Source organism: Acanthochromis polyacanthus, chromosome 12 (genome assembly GCF_021347895.1).
Source record: "Acanthochromis polyacanthus isolate Apoly-LR-REF ecotype Palm Island chromosome 12, KAUST_Apoly_ChrSc, whole genome shotgun sequence".
Lineage (NCBI taxonomy): Eukaryota > Metazoa > Chordata > Actinopteri > Pomacentridae > Acanthochromis > Acanthochromis polyacanthus.
Window position 1 is genome coordinate 39,490,507 of NC_067124.1, and position 24,415 is coordinate 39,514,921.

The window sequence follows — 24,415 nt, forward strand, 5'->3', positions numbered from 1 at the left end:
CAATTTAATCAGTTGTTCCTTGTGTCATTTCCGATACGTCCACAGTGGTAGATTTGTTGTAGGATCACAATCATGTGATCGTCAGCAGGCCGCTGAGGTAGCGTTCACTTGTTGCCATGGTTACCGTGCTGCTATGAGATGCTGTGCCACTACCTCAATGGGAAATCCTTAACAAATCCGTGGATCCAAACTTTAAGCCGTATCACTGCTGAAGTCTAATCACTTGGTCCTTGTGTCATTTCTGACCGACCCTGAAAACTTCATTCAAATCCCTGAGTCTGTTTTTGAGTGATGTTAGTAACAGAGGAAGGATTCACACACGCTGATCGTCACATAACTCCGCCTTGTTCTTTGGTTGAATAATTAATCTAATTTACTTTCATTCTTTCAGTGCTCTAACAGATCTGGATGCAACAGTTTCCATCATGGTGATTTATGTGGTCTGTTATTCTGGTCATTTCAGCCGTTCTAATAGGTTTCGTGTTTAAAAAAAAAAGTGTGTATCAATCGATAATTTTTTTTGTATTCCACCACAATATTGCACGGGTGTAAAACAGTTTAGCTCCGCTTTGGTCAAGAACATCAGTGAATTAATTGTTTATCACAGTCTTCAGCAGTAATTTTTGTTGGTAAATGAGAGACATTAGTATCGCACATGTCTCCATCTTCAAACCATAAACAGGAAGTGAATTCGGTGACGTACGTGCATTAGGTTTGCGCTGGGAGCTGCTATGATTGCTGGAACTCATGGGAGGTGGGCCAAAGTTGCGGGAAAGTTGCGGTGATTGGACAAAATTGCAAGGCCGCGCAAAATTTGCGGAAATTGGTTGATTTCGCGTGAATTCATGTGATCGCAACATCGCGAGTTCCTGGAGGGACTGAGTATTTTACTTTCTGATCAAAACAACTTGTCATGATCTGGAAATGACTTTAAGTTTATAGTTTTACTAATTTACAATCTGCAGTTAATGTCTCCTCTGGAATTTTTACACTTGGAGGGCCGGATTGGACCCTCTGGAGGACCTCTTTTGGCCCGCGGGCCTCATGTTTCACACCCATTTCTCACCACGTTGACACTTTCACACACGGACATCAGCTGATCGTCATTCATTTATTCTCCCAGATTACTGTGACCAATTGAAATCCACAGAAGTTACTCACTGATTGAAGGTCTGAGCGGTCGTCTCCTGAAGGACGCTCAGCTTCCTGTGAGACGACCTTAGATGTGTTTTTTTGTGTGTCTCTTCACCCATGATGGAATCACAGAGACTGAACCATAGATCTGTCACATTTAAGAGTTAGAGCGGCCTTGAGCTCTGGAAATATGTGTAGAATAGAATAAATAGAATTACTCTATCAGTCCCTCAGGGGGAAGTAGTTTGCTTTAGTCCACTTCCTACCAACATAAATAGGCAAAAATAAGCAGTAAATTAAAAGTAAACATGGATAATTTTAGACGAGTGAATCTGTTTGATCTCTAGAACCAGTTTTATGGATTACCCTTATTGCTCTGTTCCTAGTATTGATAGTGGACTGATTTGTGGTCCAGGATGTGTTAAACTTTATTGATGTTTAGTTCTGAACGTGTTTATGTGAGGTTTGTGGTCCAGAATGTGTTTTATTTTATTGATATTTAGCTCTGAACGTGTTTATGTGAGATGTCCAGTTTATTTTATCATCGGCTGTAACACCAAGAAACGTCGTGTCATGAACTCTACCTGCATCTGATCTGATGTTAATGGAGATGTGCATGACTGTGTGTGTGTATTATGGGGTGTATATTGTGCACAGGGTGTGTTAACGGTGTGTGTATTGTGTGTGTTATAGTGTTAATGGTGTGTGCATTGGAGGTGAATTGCGTGACTGTGCGAGGGTCAACCCTTGGGTCAGTTGTGTTCGTTGGTGTGTGACTGATTGCTTCACTTCTAATATGTCTCATAATTACACACACATACATGGAGCCCATTGTTGAGACAATCAGCGGGTCTGATGTGAGAAACTCCGGATTCCTGCTTCAATTAGACGCATTCAGAACCTCGACCAGACGTCTGATTTATACGTTTAGAGGGAACGCTGCACAATCATTCATTCAGCAGGGTTTGTTGTGCAAACACACTCGACACCGCTTCGTCTTCGTTAGAGTCACCACGACAAATGCTCCAGGAAATATCGCTCCGTACGGATTATTTATTCTGCAGGAAGTAGATTTGTTATGTCTGAACGCACACACACACATGTAGTTTTGCAGCTTTCTCTACATTCTGACCCACAGTCCTCTGCAGATGAAGTTGCATCACCATGTTGTGGGTCAAACCGCCGACGTTTAAAGCTCGTTATTTTGACCGAGTTCTGTTTTTATTCGACAGTCTGCAGGGAGCAGTACAGAGTTAGTAAAAGCAGCAGCGGTACAAACAAAATTGATTCAAAACTTACAAGTATTTCCTAAAAACCAGAGGAAGGAATTTAGTAACTGAGCATTTTTAAACAGATTTTTATTTATTTGCACACAAACGGAACTCTTTCGTAGACGTGCGAGTATCCGTATATGTAAAAACACACACAGGTTTTTACAAGTAAAATAAAAAATAAATAAAATATTAGTAATAAAAACAAATATAAATTATTTATTAGTGTATTTGTAAATATATATGTATTCATTTTTATTTTTGTTGGAGTTTTTGTTATTTTTATTTTATATTTTTATTACTATTATTTTTTATTTTCTTATCTCATTAAATTTTTATATGTGCATGTGTATTTTTGTATTAATTTCTATCACTATTAACACTATTTTTATTTAATTTATTTTTGCTTTATTTCACTTGTACATATCTCTATATACTTTCATTTATTTTTGTTTGTTTTACTATTATTCTGTATTTGTTTTATAATTTTCTTTTTATTTGTAAATATCTATGTTTTTATTTTATTTTTGTTACAATTATTCTTGTTTCATTTTTTTATTTATTACCTAATTATTTTTATTTTATTAATAAATATCTGTATATATATATTTTTAATTTGCAAACATTTTAATTGCTATTATTTTTTTATTTATTTGTTTTTTATTTTTCTTTTCTCTTCTTCTTTCTGTAGTCATTCTATTATTCTCTCTTCCTTACTCCCAGACTGACACCAACAGCCGAAACCTAATTCCTCTCTGTACGTAGTCGACCATTAAATCTGATTGTGAATAAAACTGAAGGTTTTCTTCAAATATAAACACAGTAAAAGAACTTAAAGTGTGTGGATTAAAGTATTTATTTTAACTGTAATTTTGATAAAACACACCATCTACTGTGACTCAACAAATATATGAACTCTGGTAGTTTTGAAAACATAATATAAGACATATATGTACTAAATAAAATAAACAAGTATGCAGACAAGCAGCAGCAGTGAGGATGTGTTGATCAGGAGCTTCATTTATTTAGAGTCCACTGAGCAGCTTTCTAAATGTACAGATGTTAGAGGCTTTTAGCAGATGAACTCCACATGGAGGCTTTTATCTAACCTTACACTGATCATCAGCTCATCACCACCTTCATCATCATCGTCATCATCACCTGGTCTGACCTCAGAGTTTAATCAGAGCTGATGTTTGATTAATTAGAATCCATGTGTGAAGATTTTACTGAACCGTGATGGCAGCTGCTAATAGGTGTGTGTGTGTGTGTGTGTGTGTGTGTGTGTGTGTGTGTGTGTGTGTGTGTGTGTGTGTGTGTGTGTGTGTGTGTGTGTGTGTGTGTGTGTGTGTGTGTGCGTGTGAGAAAGTCAAGCACATGCGTGAGTGTTTTCTTTCTTTCTTTCTTCTTCCTTTCTTTCTGCTCCGTGGATTGAAGTGCTCTGAGATGGAGATGTGGTTGTTTGACCCGCGGCGTCGAGCTGAACCGAGTAGAAAGAAGGCTGAGTGTGTGTGTGTGCACGTGTGTGTGTGTGTGTTACCTCTTCTTCTTTAACCCTTTCCTCCCTCCTCCTCTTTATTCTTTCTCCTCCATCCTCCTCCAGGCTCTGAACTCTCTCCTCCTGCTCTCTAACCATCTTTACATTCTGTTGACGTTCTGACAACCAGAGCAAAGCTGCACCGTACTGGAAATAATAATAAAAAAAAACCTCACATTTCTTTTAGTTCAATTTAGTTTTCTGTTATTTTCTTTGAATTTTCAGCAACGACCCTGAGAAGAAATCAGTCTCATGCTTGCCGGAGCAACAAAAGCAAACGTCTTTTCTTCTTTTCGTGGAATCCAGTTCTAAAGCTGCTGCTTTCTGTCTCACACTTTTATTCTTTTATTTCTAAGCAGGAAATGTGTTTTTTTTATGTTTTATTTTGTGTTCACTGAGGGTTTGTATGAGACTGACATGAAAGAAATCTGCAGAATGAGAAAGGATAATCAGAAAAGACTGATTGATTAGACAGAATATTATTTAGTGTGTGAAAGCTGCAGATGATTTAAAATAATCATCCCAACATGATTGGAGGGATTTTGTCATCTGTTGGACCAGCTCATATCATATTTATTTTTATTTTCCTGAACCTGAGGCAAAAAATGTTTTTTATACTGTTTAATCCTTTACCTTCGTAAATGTTGGTCAGATTAAAGTCATCAATGGAGGTTTGTGAGACAGAATCTGAATAGAATCTAGAGAATAAAATCAATCAAAATCCAGCCAAATTCGCTTAATTTTGGTTGATTTTTATGTGAATGTTCTTAAAGACAATGTTAGAAGTTTTACTGATATGTATGGAATTACCTGAGATATTTTTAAGATTTTTTTTTGAAGATTTTTATTAATTTTTTGAAAATATTTACAAGAATTTTCTTGTGAATTTTGGGAGAATTTTTTTAAATAAAACTTTTAAGTAAAACTTTTTAGGAATTACTGGAATTTTCTTCCTGAGGGTTTTGCAAATTTTTATTTTTTTATAGATTTAGTTTTTTTTGCTGAATTTTTGGAATTTTTTTTAGACAAGAAAACAATATTTTTGGTGCCCATAAATGAAGACAACAGCAGGGTTAATGGAAAATGATTAATGGTGAGAGTTCAGTTTTAGCATCAAGCAGTAAAAACATTCGTGGCCTGATGTGTTTCAGGTAATTTTTCTTACGTGCTCATTAAATATAAATACCGAAGTCACATCGGTCGTGCAGCTCTTCTGAAGCTTCTTTCTCTTTTAATCTATTCTCTCTCTGCCCTTCAGAAGCCACAGAGTCTCCTCCTCTTATTCGTCTTTTATCCTCGGCTCAGTCTCGACTCTTTCCTTTCTTTTTCCTCCCTTACTGCTCTGCTTTCTGCTCTGCTGTGTGCTCTACATGTGCATATGTTGTGGCTTTATTTTCCTGCTCCTGGACGTCCACGGCCGAGTCCAGCTCCTCCTGGTCCTCCGTCAACGTCGCGGCTCTCTAACATTTCACTTCAGATTAAATCACTCCGATGAGTCGTCCCTGGTTTTTTCCTTTCTAGTGATTCGTCCTCCCCTCCTCCCAATCTGGCCCGATTTCTCTCCCTGCCTTCAGAAAACGAGACGAGGACGAACCGGGAGGTGGGGGAGGAGGTGGAGGTCAGAAAACAAATCAAAGCTGTGTTTTTAACGAAAGCTCCAGAAGCTGCACGCGATGCCACAGAAGTTCAGACTTCATTAATGCTGCAGGAATCTATGACGCAATCAGTCACAAAGAACGCTCAAGATCCTCAGTCTTTTTTAAATTCACGTGTTTCTAATCACAGAAATCTAGAATTCTGCAGCTGATTCCAGTTTTTCTGCAGCTTAATTCTGACTCCTCATAGTTCCAGTTCCAGATTTCTTTAATTCACTTCAACACGTCTGCATTATCCTGTTTAGATCCTTAAATTGAGTTTGAACTGTCAGAATGATGCTGTAGGATCTGAAAGTGGAAACTTGCCTCCTCAGAATGGAATTGCAGATATGTATGATCGCAAACAGACACAAAATAATCACATAAAGATACAAAATCATGGTAAACTGGCACTAAACAACTGAAAAGAGATCCAAAAAGATCACAAAAAGTGGCAAAATTACCGGAAATTTACATAAAACAAGCGAAGGGCCATGGGTGATGCTATAGGATCTGAAATTGGAATTTTACCTTCTCGGAATCTAATTACAGATATGTAGGACCAGAAACGGACACAAAAGAACATAAAACAATGCAAAACGATCACAAACTGGCACAAAAACGCAAAGAGATTAAACAACAGAAAAGAGGACAAATGCAAAGACCCAAAAAGACCACAAAAATTATGCAAAACAACCACAAGAGACTGGACTGGACTGGTAAACAGTAGATGGAGTGGATCTGTACTTGTAGATTTAATGGATCTGTACTTGTAGATGGTAGATGGAGTGGATCTTGGCTGGTAGATGGAGTGGATCTGGACTGGTAGATGGAGTGGATCTTGGCTGGTAGACGGAGTGCATCTGGACTGGTAGATGGAGTGGATCTTGGCTGGTAGATGGAGTGGATCTGGACTGGTAGATGGAGTGGATCTGGACTGGTAGATGGAGTGGATCTTGGCTGGTAGATGGAGTGGATCTGGACTAGTAGATGGAGTGGATCTGGACTGGTAGATGGAGTGGATCTGGACTGGTAGATGGAGTGGATCTTGGCTGGTAGATGGAGTGGATCTGGACTAGTAGATGGAGTGGATCTGGACTAGTAGATGGAGTGGATCTGGACTGGTAGATGGAGTGGATCTGGACTAGTAGATGGAGTGGATCTGGACTTGTAGATGGAGTGGATCTTGGCTGGTAGATGGAGTGGATCTGGACTGGTAGATGGAGTGGATCTGGACTAGTAGATGGAGTGGATCTTGGCTGGTAGATGGAGTGGATCTGGACTTGTAGATGGAGTGGATCTGGACTGGTAGATGGAGTGGATCTGGACTAGTAGATGGAGTGGATCTGGACTTGTAGATGGAGTGGATCTTGGCTGGTAGATGGAGTGGATCTGGACTTGTAGATGGAGTGGATCTGGACTGGTAGATGGAGTGGATCTGGACTAGTAGATGGAGTGGATCTTGGCTGGTAGACGGAGTGGATCTTGGCTGGTAGACGGAGTGGATCTGGACTGGTAGATGGAGTGGATCTTGGCTGGTAGACGGAGTGGATCTTGGCTGGTAGATGGAGTGGATCTGGACTGGTAGATGGAGTGGATCTGGACTGGTAGATGGAGTGGATCTTGGCTGGTAGATGGAGTGGATCTGGACTAGTAGATGGAGTGGATCTGGACTGGTAGATGGAGTGGATCTGGACTGGTAGATGGAGTGGATCTTGGCTGGTAGATGGAGTGGATCTGGACTGGTAGATGGAGTGGATCTTGGCTGGTAGACGGAGTGCATCTGGACTGGTAGATGGAGTGGATCTTGGCTGGTAGATGGAGTGGATCTGGACTGGTAGATGGAGTGGATCTGGACTGGTAGATGGAGTGGATCTTGGCTGGTAGATGGAGTGGATCTGGACTAGTAGATGGAGTGGATCTGGACTGGTAGATGGAGTGGATCTGGACTGGTAGATGGAGTGGATCTTGGCTGGTAGATGGAGTGGATCTGGACTAGTAGATGGAGTGGATCTGGACTAGTAGATGGAGTGGATCTGGACTGGTAGATGGAGTGGATCTGGACTAGTAGATGGAGTGGATCTTGGCTGGTAGATGGAGTGGATCTTGGCTGGTAGATGGAGTGGATCTGGACTGGTAGATGGAGTGGATCTGGACTAGTAGATGGAGTGGATCTTGGCTGGTAGATGGAGTGGATCTTGGCTGGTAGACGGAGTGGATCTGGGCTGGTAGATGGAGTGGATCTTGGCTGGTAGATGGAGTGGATCTGGAGTTGTAGATGGAGTTCTGTCCTCTGACTCCTCTATGTGATCATTGTTTAGATGATATGAAGCCTCCCATGTGCGATGCTCTTCAGATTCTTCAGCTTCAGGAATAAAACCGTCTGAATGCAGCCTGCAGGGCGTCGGGACCTTTTGTCCTCCTGCTATTGTCGGCAGCAGAATAATGATGATGAGGCCGAATGCATAATTTGTGTTTTACAGCAGAGAGCGGCTCGTCGCTCCGTCTTTTCATCCTCAGAGCCGCTGTTCTGGATAATTGGTGAAACTAAACCCGGCGTCTGCATTTACATCTGACAGCCTCATTCAGATTCAGCCTTTCACTCACATCCATCTTCCCCAAAACAAGCAAATCTGCTAATTTTATGACACAACAGCTGCCACGAGTCCGACACACAACAGTCTGCCAGCTGTCGCAGCAGAACAATGAAAGTGAACCAGAGCAGATCTGAGAGTATTAAGATCCTGGATTGTACCGATGGAACACATTGACCCTCTGAAGAGTGTTTTATGATCATTTTAACTCGCTGTGGATCATCTTTCACTACATGGAAACGGAACTACGATTGCAGATATTTAAGAGAGACAGATTTATTTCATTTCTGATGTTTTATGCCACTTTTTTTTATTGTTTTATGTGTCTTTGGGACAGTTTGTCTCATTTTTGTGTTTTTAATGTATTGTTTTTGCCATTTTGTGCCTTATTTGCGTTGTTTCGTGTCTCGTTTGTGTCATTTTGAGTCTTGGTTTTGTCATTTAGTGTGTCATTTGTGTCATTTTCTCTCTTTGTGATCACTTTGTCTCCTTTTTTGTTGTTTTTTTGTCTCATTTGTATTGTTTTGTGTCTTTTTTTGTTAATTTATAGGTTGTTGTGTGGTTTTGTGTCTTGATTGTGTCGTGCTATGTCTCATTTTTCTTGTTTTGCGTTGCTTTCTGGTCATTTTATGTGTCTTTGTGACAATTTTGTCTCTTTGCGTCTCCTTTTTGTTGTTTTCCATGTCATTTGTATTGTTTTGTGTCTCATTTGTGTCATTTTCATAATTTTGAGTCATGTTTTTGTTATTTAGTGTCTTATTTTTGTATTTTCACTTTTCATTTTTTTCATTCTTTTGTTGTTTTTTCATCATTTTGTATCTTGTCTATTGTTTTTGTCTGGATTTGTCATATTGTGTCTTATTTTTATTCCTTTTTTTTGTCTGTTTGGTCATTTTGTATCTCATTTTTGTGGTTTTCTGTGTCATGTGTGGCATTGTGTCTTGTTTTTGTCATTTTGTGCCTCATTTGCGTTGTTTTGTGTCTCATTGTAGTTTCATGACAGTATTTCATGTCACGCATGGTCAGGTAATCTGACAATGAGATGCTTTCTTCTGTTTTTACGGTTTAAAAGTTATTTCATTGTTTTAAAGGAAGCCTGTTGGTGCATTTTTGGGTTCAGACGGTTAAATTGAAAATATCAGCTTGTTGTGAAAACACATTTCTGCCATATTTGTCCTCTAACTCAACACACAAGTGGAATTTAGCTCTTTGTGTGCAAAGCTTTGAAGAAACTCGGCATCAACACGTCATTTCAGAGGCGTCCTTGTGTCTCTGTTCTGAGGAAACAAAACGACTTTGAAATGTTTGACGTTATCTTCTGCAGGTTATCCAACAAAACCAGGACGCATTTCTGAAGCGACACACTGGAAGGTTTGAGGAATGAGGAAATGTTTGGTTTCGACTAATTAACTTTCTGATGAGGCGACATGAGAGTTTGAACAGAGATTCATGGCAGAATATCTCAATGTCTGTTTTATGGATCGACACAAAATTTGTCTCTGAAGTATTTGATTCCTAGAGGATGCTTCGTGTTGCTTTTGAGGATTTTTGGACTTTTACCGCCGTCACTATGAGGCCGACTTTTACTGTTTTGAGCAAGATTTCTCAACAGCTAGAAGATGGATCAGTGTGAAGTCGTAAAGATTCAAGAGTTTTATTTTAAACGGTCAGTCTAGGCTCATTGGAAGTCTTGTCCAGGATTGGGATCGAGTAAAAACGTCTAATCAACAATTAGAAAGTGCAAATTTTCAAAAACACTTAACGAGAGTAATCAAAGGTAAAATACCAGAATATGGTAAATGAATCTGAATCCTGCAGCTGAGGTGTGAAAACTAAACAAGGAAGTAGTAATGTACTATTTCCTGAAAAACAGTGGATGTGAGCAAGGCAAATATGAGCAGTAGTAACAGAAATTTATGGGCAGGATATCATAATTGTCCAGGAATATGTAGAGGATATTAAGATAATTTAGTTTGTTGGATTCACCTACTTTGATTCTGCACATAAAGATTTCTGAACACTCCAAAGATTAGCAAAGAGGTGAAGCGTGACTGGAACTGAGAAGTCGTGGACTATCCTGATTATGTCCTTAATTATACACAACTTTAAGACTCAGTCTAGTTCAAATAAGTGACTTCTGTAGAGATTCATGACCTGTGAAGTTGTTTTTGGACAAGTAAGTTAGCTATAGAGACCAGAACGGCTTTTTACACGGCGCTGTAAACATGTTTATTTCTGCTGTAAAGTTTAGCATTTCAACATGGAGATCTGTGAGGATGGAGTCGCTTTTGGAGCCTCCAGTGGACAGTCAAGGAACTGCATATGTTGATGCTAAAAAGCTCGTTTTTTTGTTTATGACAGTATCTCGTTGGTACAAATGGTTTATTTTTGACATTTTGAAAAAATAACGTAGAATAAAGTGATTTTGATTAAATATGATGATTCATAGCTCAGATTTGTTTAATTTTCCCAACAGAATATACGTCACATATGAAAGAAAGTTGAAAATCTTCCAATTTTCTTTGTTTTTGCGGATGACTGGATGAGTAAATTAGCTATAGAGACCAGAACGGCTTTTTGTACAGGGCTGTAAACACGTTTATTTCTGCTGTCAAGTTTAACATTTTAACTGTGAGGATGGAGTCGCTTTTGGAGCCTCCAGTGGACAGTTGAGGAACTGCAGATGTAGATGTGAAAAACACTGAGGCTTCTAAAGGGTGGAGGTGTAATAGCAAACACATGATATACCAACAACACAGTCAGTGCTACGTTAGCACTAACAATTTTGAAAAAGCTGCTCTGCATGTTTAAACATAGAAGATATTATAAAAGGAGTTTGAAAGTAAATTATACTGACCAATTATTTAATTAATTAGCCAACATTAGCTTGCTGCCTGTTAAAACGAGATCTTGAACAGTAGAAAACATCATCGTCTCCGTGCAGACGTGAGCTCAGATCTCTGCCGTGCTTCGGTTCCTCTGACAGACTTTCATAAACGCTGTCCATTTTCAGACTAAACTCTTTAAGCTGATTGTGTCGAAGCAGAAAAAGGCTGAGAACTCATCGACATCAATCATCCGCGACATTTAGCCACACCATGAGGGGCTTTAATTAACCACTGCTTTAATAATCATCGATGGGCTAATTAGACAGCGGAGAGTGAATAGTGGGGCAGTGGGACGCCGAGTCGACCCACATCAGCGAGGACAAAAGATCCAATAGCACAGAGTAGAACAGCTTCTATGACATGTGGAGCTGAACTCTCTTATTAAAGCAGTGGTTCGGCTCAGTATTGATCCTGTGGGATGTACAGCGGGTACAGAAAGTATTCAGACCACCTTAAATGTTTCACTCTTTCTTCTACTGCAGCCATTCGCTAAAATCATTTAAGTTTAGTTTTGTTCCTCTTTAATGCACACACAGCAGTCCATAATGACAGAAAAATGCAGAATTGTAGACATTTTTACAGATTTATTTAAAAGAAAAAACTGAAATATCAGATGGCCAGAAGTGTTCAAACCCTTTGTTCAGTCGTCCTGTCCCTGCAGCTGAAAAACACCCCCTCAGCATGATGTTGGTACCAACTATTTGTGACTTTTAGCCAGCGATTTAATACATTTAGCTAAATATTCATTACATAGCAAATTACTTACTATTTGCTAACATTTTGACCTACCATTGACGTACCATTTGCTATGTTTAGCTCACTATTAGTCACTTTTAGCTAACTATTCATTTCTATTAGCCAGCTGTGTCCTAGTTTAGCTAGCTAAGTATTACTGTTAGCCAACTGTTTGCTAGTTTAGCTAACTTTTTATGGATCTTAGCCAACTATTTAATACTTCACAAAAACGAGACCAAAAATGAGACACAAAAGGCAAAAAAGACACAAAATGACAAAAACAAGATACAAAGCAACAAAATTGAGACAAAAGCAACAAAATTGAGACACAAAGCAACAAAAATGAGACAAAACGACAAAAACAAGACACAAAGCAACAAAAATGAGACAAAGAAACAAAAACAAGACACAAAGCAACAAAATTGAGACACAAAATGACAAAAACAAGACACAAAGCAGCAAAATTGAGACACAAAACGACAAAAACGAGATACAAAGCAACAAAATTGAGACAAAACGACAAAACAAGACACAAAGCAGCAAAATTGAGACACAAAATGACAAAAACAAGATACAAAGCAACAAAATTGAGACAAAATGACAAAACAAGACACAAAGCAACAAAATTGAGACAAAAGCAACAAAATTGAGACACAAAGCAACAAAAATGAGACAAAACGACAAAAACAAGACACAAAGCAACAAAAATGAGACAAAGAAACAAAACAAGACACAAAGCAGCAAAATTGAGACACAAAACAACAAAAACAAGACACAAAGCAACAAAAATGAGACAAAACAACAAAAACAAGACGCAAAGCATCAAAATTGAGACTCAATGAAAAAACAAGACTAAAAATGATTTAAAAAAACGGGGCACAAAACGACAAAATTGAGACACAAAGCAACAAAAATGAGACATCTTCAGCTTCTGTTTGTGTTTCTGTTCCAGTGGGATGAAGTCAGCGTCCTGGACGATCGGGGGAAACTCATCCGGACCTTCGAGGTCTGCAACGTGAACCAGAACCCCCGTCTGCAGGACAACTGGCTGGCCACGCCCTTCCTGTACCGACACTCGGCGCCTCGGATCTTCGTCACGCTCAGGTTCTCGGTCCGGGACTGTTCCAGCCTCCGGTCGCCGTCGCCGACCTGCAGAGAGACGCTGACGCTGTACTACAAACAGGCCGACTCTCAGAGGGAGCTGGAGAGGACGTGGGCGGCCGAGGTGAGGCCTGACAACCACCTTAACGAGTTTAAACGAGGACATTTTACGTCCCACCCATCAAACTTCTTGTAGTCCATGTACAAAATACAGCAACGGTTGAACCTGTTGAATTCAACTTTAATGCTGTGAATTCTTAATTTAAAAGAATCAACACAATTAATGAGCAGTAAGAGGAAGAGAAGGGCTGGTTTTGTAATTTTACATCAATTTGTTTGTTAAATAAGAGTTATCTCATATAATACAGATGCGTTATCAACAAAAATGAATTTATATCAGTGTATAAATAATATAAATATATAGTAAAATACAATTTACATAGACACAGTTCAACTAAAATCTGGAAATTGTGTATTTTTTGGGCTTTTTATTTAATAAAGGATATTTACTTTTAAAAATGCCCCTGTAATAATTAAAATAATGTATAAAATATGATCTGAATAATATTTGAAACAATATGTAAAAATATTATATGAGTAATATTTAAATAACATAAAAATAGTATATTAATAAGATTTGAAAATAATGTATTAAATAGTGTAATAGTATTATTTTAAAAAAACATAAAATATTATCTTAAGAATATTTGAAACAATATGTAAAAATATAAATTACTAATATTTGAAAATAGTATATTAACACTATTGCAAATAATACATTAAAATATTATATTAATATTCTAAATAATATATTAAAATATTATTATTAATATTTTAACTACATAAAATATAATAATAATAATAATAATGTTCTAAATAATATCTAAAAATATATTAATAATATTTTAAATAATATATAAAAAGTTATATTGATACTATTTTTAAAGTATTTTAATTAAGGGAAAAATACCGCCAAAAAATTACTTTTTACACTTTTTCCAACAATGTAAAGAAAAACTTTAATAAAAGTAATAACAATAATATAGCTCTTTTTTTAGGAAGAAAATCATATAATTACAATGGTGACTGTATGGCATTATAGGAAACGACAAAATCAAGTGGAACTGGTAAATAAAACTAAACATTTTGAAAGTATTTCCATTAGAAATGAAATCTAAATCTCTAAACTCCACCCTCCACCTCCTTCATAGAAACACATCACAGCCTCTTTTACCTAATAACTCTTCATTCTTGTTGTTTCTGAGATAAAAACATGTTTTATCAGGATTGTTGTAGAAAAATCTTCAGAATCAATGTTTGAAAGCGACCTCCAAGTCTGCTGCTACGTGAGCGAGTCGACACGTTTTAAATTCAGTTAGCAGCTGAAGGTCGCTCAGATAATCACTTCTAAAGATTCGGGTTTCTTCTTTAGGCTTCTGTTGGTTCAGGGTGGTGGTGCTGGAACCTTTGAATGTGAAAACAAATCGAACGAAGAGGTTTGTTGAGCTCTCAGTGACGCTGATTAACGTCAACAGATACCGATCAATAATCAGACGGTCGATTATAAGAAGGAGCCTCGAGAGAAACGGCTGATTAATCTGTAGAAGAAGAAAACAGACAGAAAATAGCGACTGAAATGAGACTTTTCCTGCAGTACATGTAAATGATTCCTGTTTATTGTTTATTCCTTCTTGTTTACTGTCTATTCCTTCTTGTCTGTCATGTACTCCTTCCTGTTTGTTTATTCCTTCCTGTTTGTTGTTTGTTCCTTCTTGTTTGTTTGTTTCCTTTGTTTATTGTCTCCTACCTCCTGTTCATTGTTTGTTACTTTTTGTTTATCCCTTCTTATTTGTTGTTTATTCCTTCCTGTTTATCGTTTATTTCTTCCTGTTTATTGTTTATTCCTTCCTGTTTATCATTTATTTCTTCCTGTTTGTTGTTTATTCCTTCTTATTTGTTGTTTATTCCTTCCCGTTTATTGTTTATTCCTTCCTGTTTATTGTTTATTCCTTCCTGTTTGTTGTTTATTCCTTCCTGTTTATTATTTATTCCTTCCTGTTAATTGTTTATTCCTTCCTGTTAATTGTTTATTCCTTCCTGTTAATTGTTTATTCCTTCCTGTTTATTGTTTGTTCCTTCCTGTTAATTGTTTATTCCTTCCTGTTAATTGTTTATTCCTTCCTGTTTATTGTTTATTCCTTCCTGTTAATTGTTTATTCCTTCCTGTTAATTGTTTATTCCTTCCTGTGTATTGTTTATTCCTTCCTGTTTGTTGTTTATTCCTTCCTGTTTGTTGTTTATTCCTTCCTGTTTGTTGTTTATTCCTTCCTGTTTGTTGTTTATTCCTTCCTGTTTGTTGTTTATTCCTTCCTGTTTGTCGTTTATTCCTTCCTGTTTGTCGTTTATTCCTTCTTGTTTGTTGTTTATTCCTTCCTGTTTGTTGTTTATTCCTTCCTGTTTGTTGTTTATTCCTTCCTGTTTGTTGTTTATTCCTTCCTGTTTGTTGTTTATTCCTTCCTGTTTGTTGTTTATTCCTTCCTGTTTATTGTTTATTTCTTCCTGTTTATCGTTTATCACTTCCTCTTTGTTGTTTTTGTGTGTTTATCCTGTCTGCATCCTTCAGGACACAAACAAACAAACGGATGAATTAAATGTCCAGCAGCTGCTCAGAGTGAATTAAATTAATTAAACATCCGTTAATCGTTCATTATTCTCTGATTCTGTCAGTCAGAACGTCTCTGCTGTTAAAGCTGTAAAATAATCGCTGTGGTTTCTGAGGGAAGCTGCAGATCGACGTCTTCTTCTCACCACGCTGGTGTGAATCACAAACTCCACTTCACAAAATGCACAAACGTGTCGCTGTGGCTCCACAGAGCCGCTAATTATGTCCTGAGATGACAGATTCACAGTCGGAGCAGGAAATCATCCAGAGCTCTGAAGACCCAAAGACTGACTGCGGCTTTGATTTATTTTACCGAATAAGAAGGTTGTCGTCTTTAAAGCTGCAGAGATTAAACTGTAAGAACACAGAGTCAGCTGTGGTTTGCTGCAAATATCATTAAACAAGATATTTTGCCAAAAATACACTCTTTAGACGAAACAAATTCTGTAAAAATCAAAAAATTCTGTATCCTCCAGCACAACTGAGAAGCCAGGATTCTTCCAGCTGTGACCGACAGTCGTGTGGCAAAAAATCAGGGATTTCTTGGTTGAACTGCAGGCAGATTTATAAAAGTATGTTGTAAAATATATGTCAGTGTCTAGACTTTTTTTTTCCAGGACCAATAACATTTGTCAAATTAATATATCATTTTGATGAAACAAAACAACTAAAATAAAAAAAAGACAAATAAACAACAGAAATGAAGCAAAAAGAATGTAGATAAGTATCTGTCAGATGTTTTACTTTGAAAAAAAATAGATTCAAGATTTTATTTTGCTATTCGTGCACGAACAGACAGTTTAGGTTCACTGGAATACTTGTGCGGGGTCTATTCGAATTGAGTAGGTTCCTGGGTAGTTCTTAGATGGTTCTTGTTAGGTTCTTGGGTAGTTCCTTGATGGTATCTGGTAGGTTCTTGGGTAATTCCTTGATGGTATCTGGTAGGTTCTTGGGTAATTCCTTGATGGTATCTGGTAGGTTCTTGGGTAGTTCCTTGATGGTATCTGGTAGGTTCTTGGGTAGTTCCTTGATGGTATCTGGTAGGTTCTTGGGTAGTTCCTTGATGGTATCTGGTAGGTTCTTGGGTAATTCCTTGATGGTATCTGGTAGGTTCTTGGGTAGTTCCCTGATGGTATCTGGTAGGTTCTTGGGTAGTTCCTTGATGGTATCTGGTAGGTTCTTGGGTAGTTCCTTGGTGGTATCTGGTAGGTTCTTGGGTAATTCCTTGATGGTATCTGGTAGGTTCTTGGGTAGTTCCTTGATGGTATCTGGTAGGTTCTTGGGTAGTTCCTTGATGGTATCTGGTAGGTTCTTGGGTAGTTCCTTGATGGTATCTGGTAGGTTCTTGGGTAGTTCCTTGATGGTTCCTTGAGGGTTCATTCAAAGTTCTTGAAATGTTCCTGATGGACTGACTTTCATGTGTTCAAGTAATGATGGACTTCCTTGTAGGTTCCTGGTTAGTTCCTAGATCAGGGCTCCAGACTAACTTTTTTTCCTAGGAGCACAGTGTCCCCTAACTTAAAATTTTAGGAGCGCGACTAGAAATTTTAGGGGCGGACACCAAAATCGACTTGCAAAGTAAATACTCACATTTTTTCTCATTTTCACTGTATTACTGATAAATACTTGCACAATAAATGCAGAAACTATGTTTTCCATTCACATTTAATTGTGCAGCAGTTGACACAACATAACAAGAAAAGCAGTCAGAGTGCAGTAGTCCACCAAGTGTGGAGCAGAAGTTTGTCAGTAACAAAAAATACTCAAAAGTAATTTTAAAAATTCGGCAAATTTACTGGTGGCACATGCGCGAGTAGATGAACAATTTACTCGCACTCGGTCAAATTTTGGTCGCAAAATGCAACCATTTAGTCGCAGTCTGGAGTCCTGTAGACTGTTCCTTGATGGTTCCTCGTAGTTTCCTGGGTATTTCCTGCCTTCAATGAGAATCTACAATGTAGAAAGCAGTTAAAATCAAGAAAAACCTTTCAATGAGAAGGTCTGTCCAAACTTTTTACTGGTGGAGAAGATATGAGCACTTTCAGAGGAGCAAGAAGCTCAGAGTCAAACCCTGAACTGAAGGAGACCAGAAAGTTCTCCTTTATGTTCCTATTTCCAGTCCTGCTCTGACCTCCTTCTCTCTGACTCTTGGTTCTGCAGCCGTCCAGCGGTGAGAAGGAGACCAGAGAAGGTTGGGTGAAGATCGACACCATCGCTGCCGATAAGAGCTTCTCCAAGGTGGAGCCCAGTTCTCCTCACCAGTACCAGCCCAACAGATACAGCCGGATCAACGTCAAGACCCGCAGCTTCGCCCCACTCACCAGGAACGGGTAACCAGTCTAAGTTTAAGTTTAACCAGTCCAATTTAACCAGTCTAACCAGTTTAACCAGTCTGATCAGTTTATCCATTTTAACCAATTCATCGATTTTAACCAGTTTACCCAGTCTGACCAGTTTAACCCTCCGTCCTCATCCAGTCTATCACTTTGGCAAGTTTTGTCTCTCGTTTTTGTCACTTTGTGTCTAGCTTTTGTTGTTTTAGGTCTTGTTTTTGTCGTTTCATATCTCCTTTTTATGGTTTTTGTCTCGTTTTTGTCTCATTTTGTGGTTTCGTCTCGTTTTTGTCGTTTTGTTTCGTTTTTGTCATTTTATGTCTCATTTTTGTGGTTTTGTCTTTTGTCATTTTTTGTCATTTTTGTGGTTTTGTGTCTCAATTTTGTCGATTTTTTTTGTCTGATTTTTGTGGTTTTGGATCTTGTTTTTGTCATTTTATATCTTGTGCTTCTCATTTTGTGTCTCATTTTTGTGGTTTTGTCTCGATTTTGTCGATTCTTTTTGTCTGGTTTTTGTGGTTTTGTGTCTTGTTTTTGTCATTTTGTGTCTCATTTCTGTGGTTTTGTGTCTCGATTTTGTGGTTTCGTCTCGTTTTTGTCGTTTTGTTGCGTTTTTATCATGTATGTCTCATTTTTGTGGTTTTGTGTTTTTGGTCATTTTGTCTCATTTTTGTGGTTTTGTGTCTCGATTTTGGCGATTTTTTTTGTCAGATTTTTGTGGTTTTGTATCTTGTTCTTGTCATTTTGTGTCTCAGTTTTGTGGTTTTGTGACTGGATTTTGTCATTTTGTGTTTTTCATCTAAAAAATTCCTGTTAAAACTTTTTTAATGTACATTTTAAAGACTTACATCTACAATACAATAGTTTTTCATGATGAGAATTTTTAAGAACATTTATTTTACATTTTGAATTTTATTTTCTTTTTACGGACTGATGTTGTTAAATTAACACGTCTTCTGTTCAGTGTGGGTTTGCAAATATGTGAAATGAACCAAGGTTCACACTAAAAAAAATACTTTTAATAATTTTTTTTAATTTGTTTTCTTTACTTTAAAATGGTCAATTTGACCCTCAACGTAGCGGCAGGTTAATTTACCAAATAATCGTCATGAGATGATTTATTTTCCTTCAAAAGAAGCACAGCGGCTCTTTCATTTAACTTCTCCTTGACGAGCTGCGTGTGGTTGTGTAACACAGCAGAGTATGAAATATAAATAAAGGTTTACATATTTAAAAAACCCTCCATCATGATAAAAATACGATTCATTATTTAAATCTGCTTCCAGAAGAAATCCTCGTTTCTGTTAAAACTCTGAAAGCAGCACAGTTCAGTGTGTTTATTCTCATTATCAGGATTTTTATCTTTAAAGGAGAAAATATTTAAGCGATTTATTGATCTCTGAAGGTGAACAGATGCTACCTGAACAAGCTAAAAACTATCCGGAGTCAATAAAAAGGAGGAAATATTGGACAAAAAATGACTGAATATGTAGAAAATGAGAGAATTCTCTGCTGTTGTGTCGTATTTTATTGTTTTGTGTCTCATTTTTTTCATGTTTTCTGTCTAGTTTTGCTCATTTTGTGGCCAGTTTTTCTTCTTTTGTCTCATTTTTTAAATTATTGTCTACTTTTGCTTATTTTGTGTCTAATTTTCGTGTTTTAGGTCTAATTTTTCTTGCTTTGTGTCTAGTTTCAGTCATTTTATGTCTTATATTGGTAATTTTGTGCCTAATTTTGCCCATTTTGTGTCTTATTTTGGTGTTTTGTGTCCAATTTTTCTTGTTTTCTATCTTGTTTCGGTCATTTTGTGTCATATTTTGTTTGTTTTGTGTCTAATTTTACTCATTTCGTGTCATATTAGTGTTTTGTGTCTAATTTTTCTTGTTTTCTGTCTTGTTTTGTGTCTTATTTTGGTAACTTTGTGTCTAATTTTTCTCATTTTGTGTTTTATTCTTGTGTTTTATGTCTAGTTTTTGCTATTTTGTGTCTCATTTTTCTTGTTTTCTGTCTCGTTTCGGCTATTTCTGTCTTATTTTGGTAGTTTTGTGTATGATTTTGCTCATTTTGTGTCTTATTTTAGTGTTTTGTGTCGAAATTTTCTTGTTTTCCATCTAGTTTGGCTCATTTTGTGTCTCATTTTTCTTGTTTTCTGTCTCGTTTCGGCTATTTCTGTCTTATTTGGTAGTTTTGTGTATGATTTTGCTCATTTTGTGTCTTATTTTAGTGTATTGTGTCCAATTTCTCTTGGTTTCTGTCAAGTTTCGCTCATTTCGTGTCTCGTTTTTCCTGGATCCACTCTCAGATGTTCGTCGCTGTGGATAAAAGCGTCTGACAAATGAAACCATAGAGCCGTACTAACCCTCCTCCGTCCTCCTCCAGCTTCGTCCTGGCCATCGTGGACAGCGGAGCTTGTGTCTCTCTGATGGGCGTCTCCGTCTTCTACCGCCGCTGCCCGTCCACCAGCCTCTACCTGGCCTCCTACCCGGCCACGCCTTCGGGAGCAGAACCCACCGCTCTGGTTCCCGTCACCGGAACCTGCGTCCCTCACAGCAAGACCCAGGGAGGAACGCCGCCCCGGATGCACTGCAACGCCGAGGGGGAGTGGATGGTTCCTGTGGGGGGATGCGTCTGTGACGAAGGACACGAACCGAACCTGAACGGATCCGCCTGTCTGGGTGAGTTCTGGAGACCCGCTTCTTATCCTGAAAGGTGGGAAGCATTCTACATCAGGAGGACGTGTTCAGATGGTTTGGCTGCTGGAAAATAGAAAATACAGTAAAAATCAACCAGCAGGAGTGTCAGAAAAAATATGTCAAGAAACAGTGGAAAACTATTCTTTAAAATGCTGGAAAAAATGCTGAAAATAGCAGCAAATATCTGTCAAATAATTAGGTTTTTTGCTGATTTAAACAGAGTTAAACCATGCAGTTTTGGGCCACACATTGTAGAAGAACAAATTAGCATCAGTGAATTTTATTTAAATTTTCTTTTTGTTCTGTTTTTCTTTTCTTTTTTAAACAGACGACATAAAAACATTCATTTTCTTCTTCGATTTTCCACGATGCTATCTGTAATGTAAAGAAGCACAAACACCTTTAAAGAAATTCTCCATTTTACCAGTTTAAAACGGCTAAATAAAGTGCAAAATAATACTTTTTTTTCTGTAATTGTTGTAATTGTGTTACCTGTATTTTAATGAAACAGGGAAAAATGGTACATACAAACATTAGACGTATTTATTCTTTAAAATAATGGCTAATATCTCTAAAATAATACATCTTTTTCTTGTTTAAATAAAATTAAACCATGCAGTTCTTGGTCACACATAGTAAAAGAACAAATTAGCATTTTTTGGGGTTTTGTATTTAACTTTTTTTTTAAACGGACGACATAAAATCATATTTTCTTTTGTGATTTTACACAAACATCTTTAAATTAATCATCCATTTTCCAGTTAAAAACAGCTAAAAATAACTTGTAAAATAAGATTTGTTTCTATAAAAGCGTTACATAGTTTTAATGTCTTCTCTGAAATTTTTCCACTTTGACGGCCGGATTGGACCCTCTGGAGGACCGCTTTTGGCCCGCGGGCCTCATGTTGGACACCTGTTTGATATGGAGGCCAGAAAACGTAAAAGTGGTCAAAGTGGGTGTAAAGAGACGAGAAGGAGAAGAAGAGTCTGAGAGATGGAGGAGGAGAGAGAGAGAGAGGGAGCTGCAGGAGGAAGACTGTGACACATTTAGGTCAGTGAGATATAAAGAGCAGTCAGCTGTGAACCAGTGACACAAACCACGGGGGGAGGGGGATGGGGGAGGAGGAGGAGGATGGGGGAGGAAGAGGATGGGGGAGGAAGAGGAGGAGGAAGAGGATGGGGGAGGAAGAGGATGGGGGAGGAGGATGGGGGAGGAAGAGGATGGGGGAGGAAGAGGAGGAGGAAGAGGAGGATGAGAAAGAGCAGGATGGGGAAGGAAGAGGAGGAGGGAGGACAGATGGAGGATTCAGGTTGATAAGTTAAAGAAGTGAGTTAAAAAAAAACTGAAGTCTGGGATTCTTCGTGTCCATTAGTGGGAAATAAAAAGTATTGTAAATACCAGAAAATCTTAAAAAAAAAAAAATTCAAGAAATGGTAGAAAACTGAAAAAATGCAGGGAATGGCTCCAAATACCTATAAAGCAATTACATTTTTGTAGATTTAAATACATTAAAACTGTCTTTTTTTTTTTCAATCTGTAATTTATTAAACGAGTAAAAATCTATAAATTTCCAATTAAAAAATAATTTACTCTTTTCAATTTCTAACACAAATGTATTTTCTTTCCAAAACAGCAAATGGCTTTAAAATATTTACATTTTTTAAATTTTGTTTTGTTTTGTTACAGTTAAAATAGGGTAATTTTATAGTTTGTTGTAAATTTAAAAATATATATATATTTGTAAAAACACTGAGTTTTCATGTCAACATAATTTACAGTTTTGTAGTTTTTTGCAGTTAACATGTAAATTAATATTATTTTTATGATTTTTACTATATATTGTTTTAAATTTAACAATGTAATAAATGTGTGCAAACTAGCAATTAAATATATTCTGGTAATGTGTGAATTAATTTATTATCTAAGATATTTATATATATGTTTTTTTTTACAGATTCTAATACAGTTAAAATAGGGTTGTAATGTTGTAAAATAAAAATATATTATTTGTAAAAATACTGAATTTTTATGTCAACATAATTTACAGTTTTGTTCATTTTTTTGAACCTGGAAATTAATATTTATTTTTCTGTGATTTTTACTCGATGTTAATCTGTAATTTAGCAAAACAGGAAATGTGCGTAAACTAACAGCTAAATATACACATTTAATGTGTAAACGAGGCTGTTTAAATGAATCCTGTTTGATGTCACAGTGAAGCGAACCACAAAAATTAATATCAGCTCCAGTGATCACTTTTAACTCCAGCAGCTCCGATATCTTTCTATTTTTAGAAGCTTCTATCTGCAGTTATTTACAGTTAACCCTCTGACCTCTGGCTGTTTCCACTCCAGGCTCATTTTTAACTCACCGTCCTTCAGTTTTACTACAATCTAAAGTCCTGCAGCTGTACGGGAGCAGAAATTAATTAAATTATTCATTTTATTCATTTTACGGAAATTAGAACAACATGACGGGATTAAAAGCAGAAACAGACCGTGGCTCCGTGTGCTTCATGGATATTTTTTTAAATTCATTTCCACACTGATCTCCTCTCTGAAAACTCAGAAATCACAAAAACAAATCATGCTAAATGAAATGCAAAACCCAGCGTTAGCACATTCAATTAATATAAAGGATTATTATAATTAATGTCTGACCAGAAGAATCTGGTTTAAACTGTCAGAAATAGAACAAAATTCTAGAATGTGAGAACAGCAGCATCTGAAGAGTGAAGATCTGCTGGTTTCTACCTCAAGATCTGGGTGGAATGTCGCAATTTATTCTGTTAAAACTCTGATGTCCAGCGAGAACATGTCTAGAATGACAAAATATGAATAAAATAATGTTTTTTTTATCTTTGAAATGATCTTTTGAATTAGATCTTCAGTTATTTGCTTCTTTAATTCTGTACGTCTTTACACACGTGGACAAAATTGTTGGTACCCCTCAGTTAAAGAAGGAAAAACCCACAATTCTCACTGAAATCACTTGAAACTCACAAAAGTAACAATAAATAAAAATTTATTGAAAATTAAATAATCAAAATCAGCCATCACTTTTGAATTGTTGATTAACATAATTATTTAAAAAAACAAACTAATGAAATAGGGCTGGACAAAAATGATGGTACCCATAACTTAATATTTTGTTGCACAACCTTTTGAGGCAATCACTGCAATTAAACGATTTCTGTATTTGTCAATGAGCGTTCTGCAGCTGTCAACAGGTATTTTGGCCCACTCCTCATGAGCAAACAGCTCCAGTTGTCTCAGGTTTGATGGGTGTCTTCTCCAAATGGCATGTTTCAGCTCCTTCCACATATGTTCAATGGGATTCAGATCTGGGCTCATAGAAGGCCACTTTAGAATAGTCCAACGCTTTTCTCTCAGCCATTCTTGGGTGTTTTTGGCTGTGTGTTTTGGATCATTGTCCTGTTGGAAGACCCATGACCTGCGACTGAGACCAAGCTTTCTGACACTAGGCAGCACATTTCTCTCCAGAATGCCTTGATAGTCTTCAGATTTCATCGTACCTTGCACACTTTCAAGACACCCTGTGCCAGATGCAGCAAAGCAGCCCCAAAACATTACTGAGCCTCCTCCATGTTTCACCGTAGGGACAGTGTTCTTTTCTTCGTATGCTTGGTTTTTGAGTCTATGAACATAGAGTTGATGTGCCTTACCAAAAAGCTCCAGTTTGGTCTCATCTGTCCAAAGGACATTCTCCCAGAAGCTTTGTGGCTTGTCAACATGCATTTTTGCAAATTCCAGTCTGGCTTTTTTATGAGTTTTTTTCAGCAGTGGTGTCCTCCTTGGTCGTCTCCCATGAA

General features: G+C 37.3%; 1 protein-coding gene across 1 annotated transcript in view; it reads left to right on the top strand.

The window, feature by feature from the left end:
* The window catches only part of ephb6 (eph receptor B6), a 76,520-nt gene that overhangs the window by 25,250 nt on the left and 26,855 nt on the right, over positions 1 to 24,415 (top strand). The window contains 3 exon segments of the mRNA XM_051956704.1: positions 12,746 to 13,018; positions 17,717 to 17,886; positions 20,269 to 20,564. Of these exon segments, the coding sequence (XP_051812664.1) occupies positions 12,746 to 13,018; positions 17,717 to 17,886; positions 20,269 to 20,564 (739 nt within the window).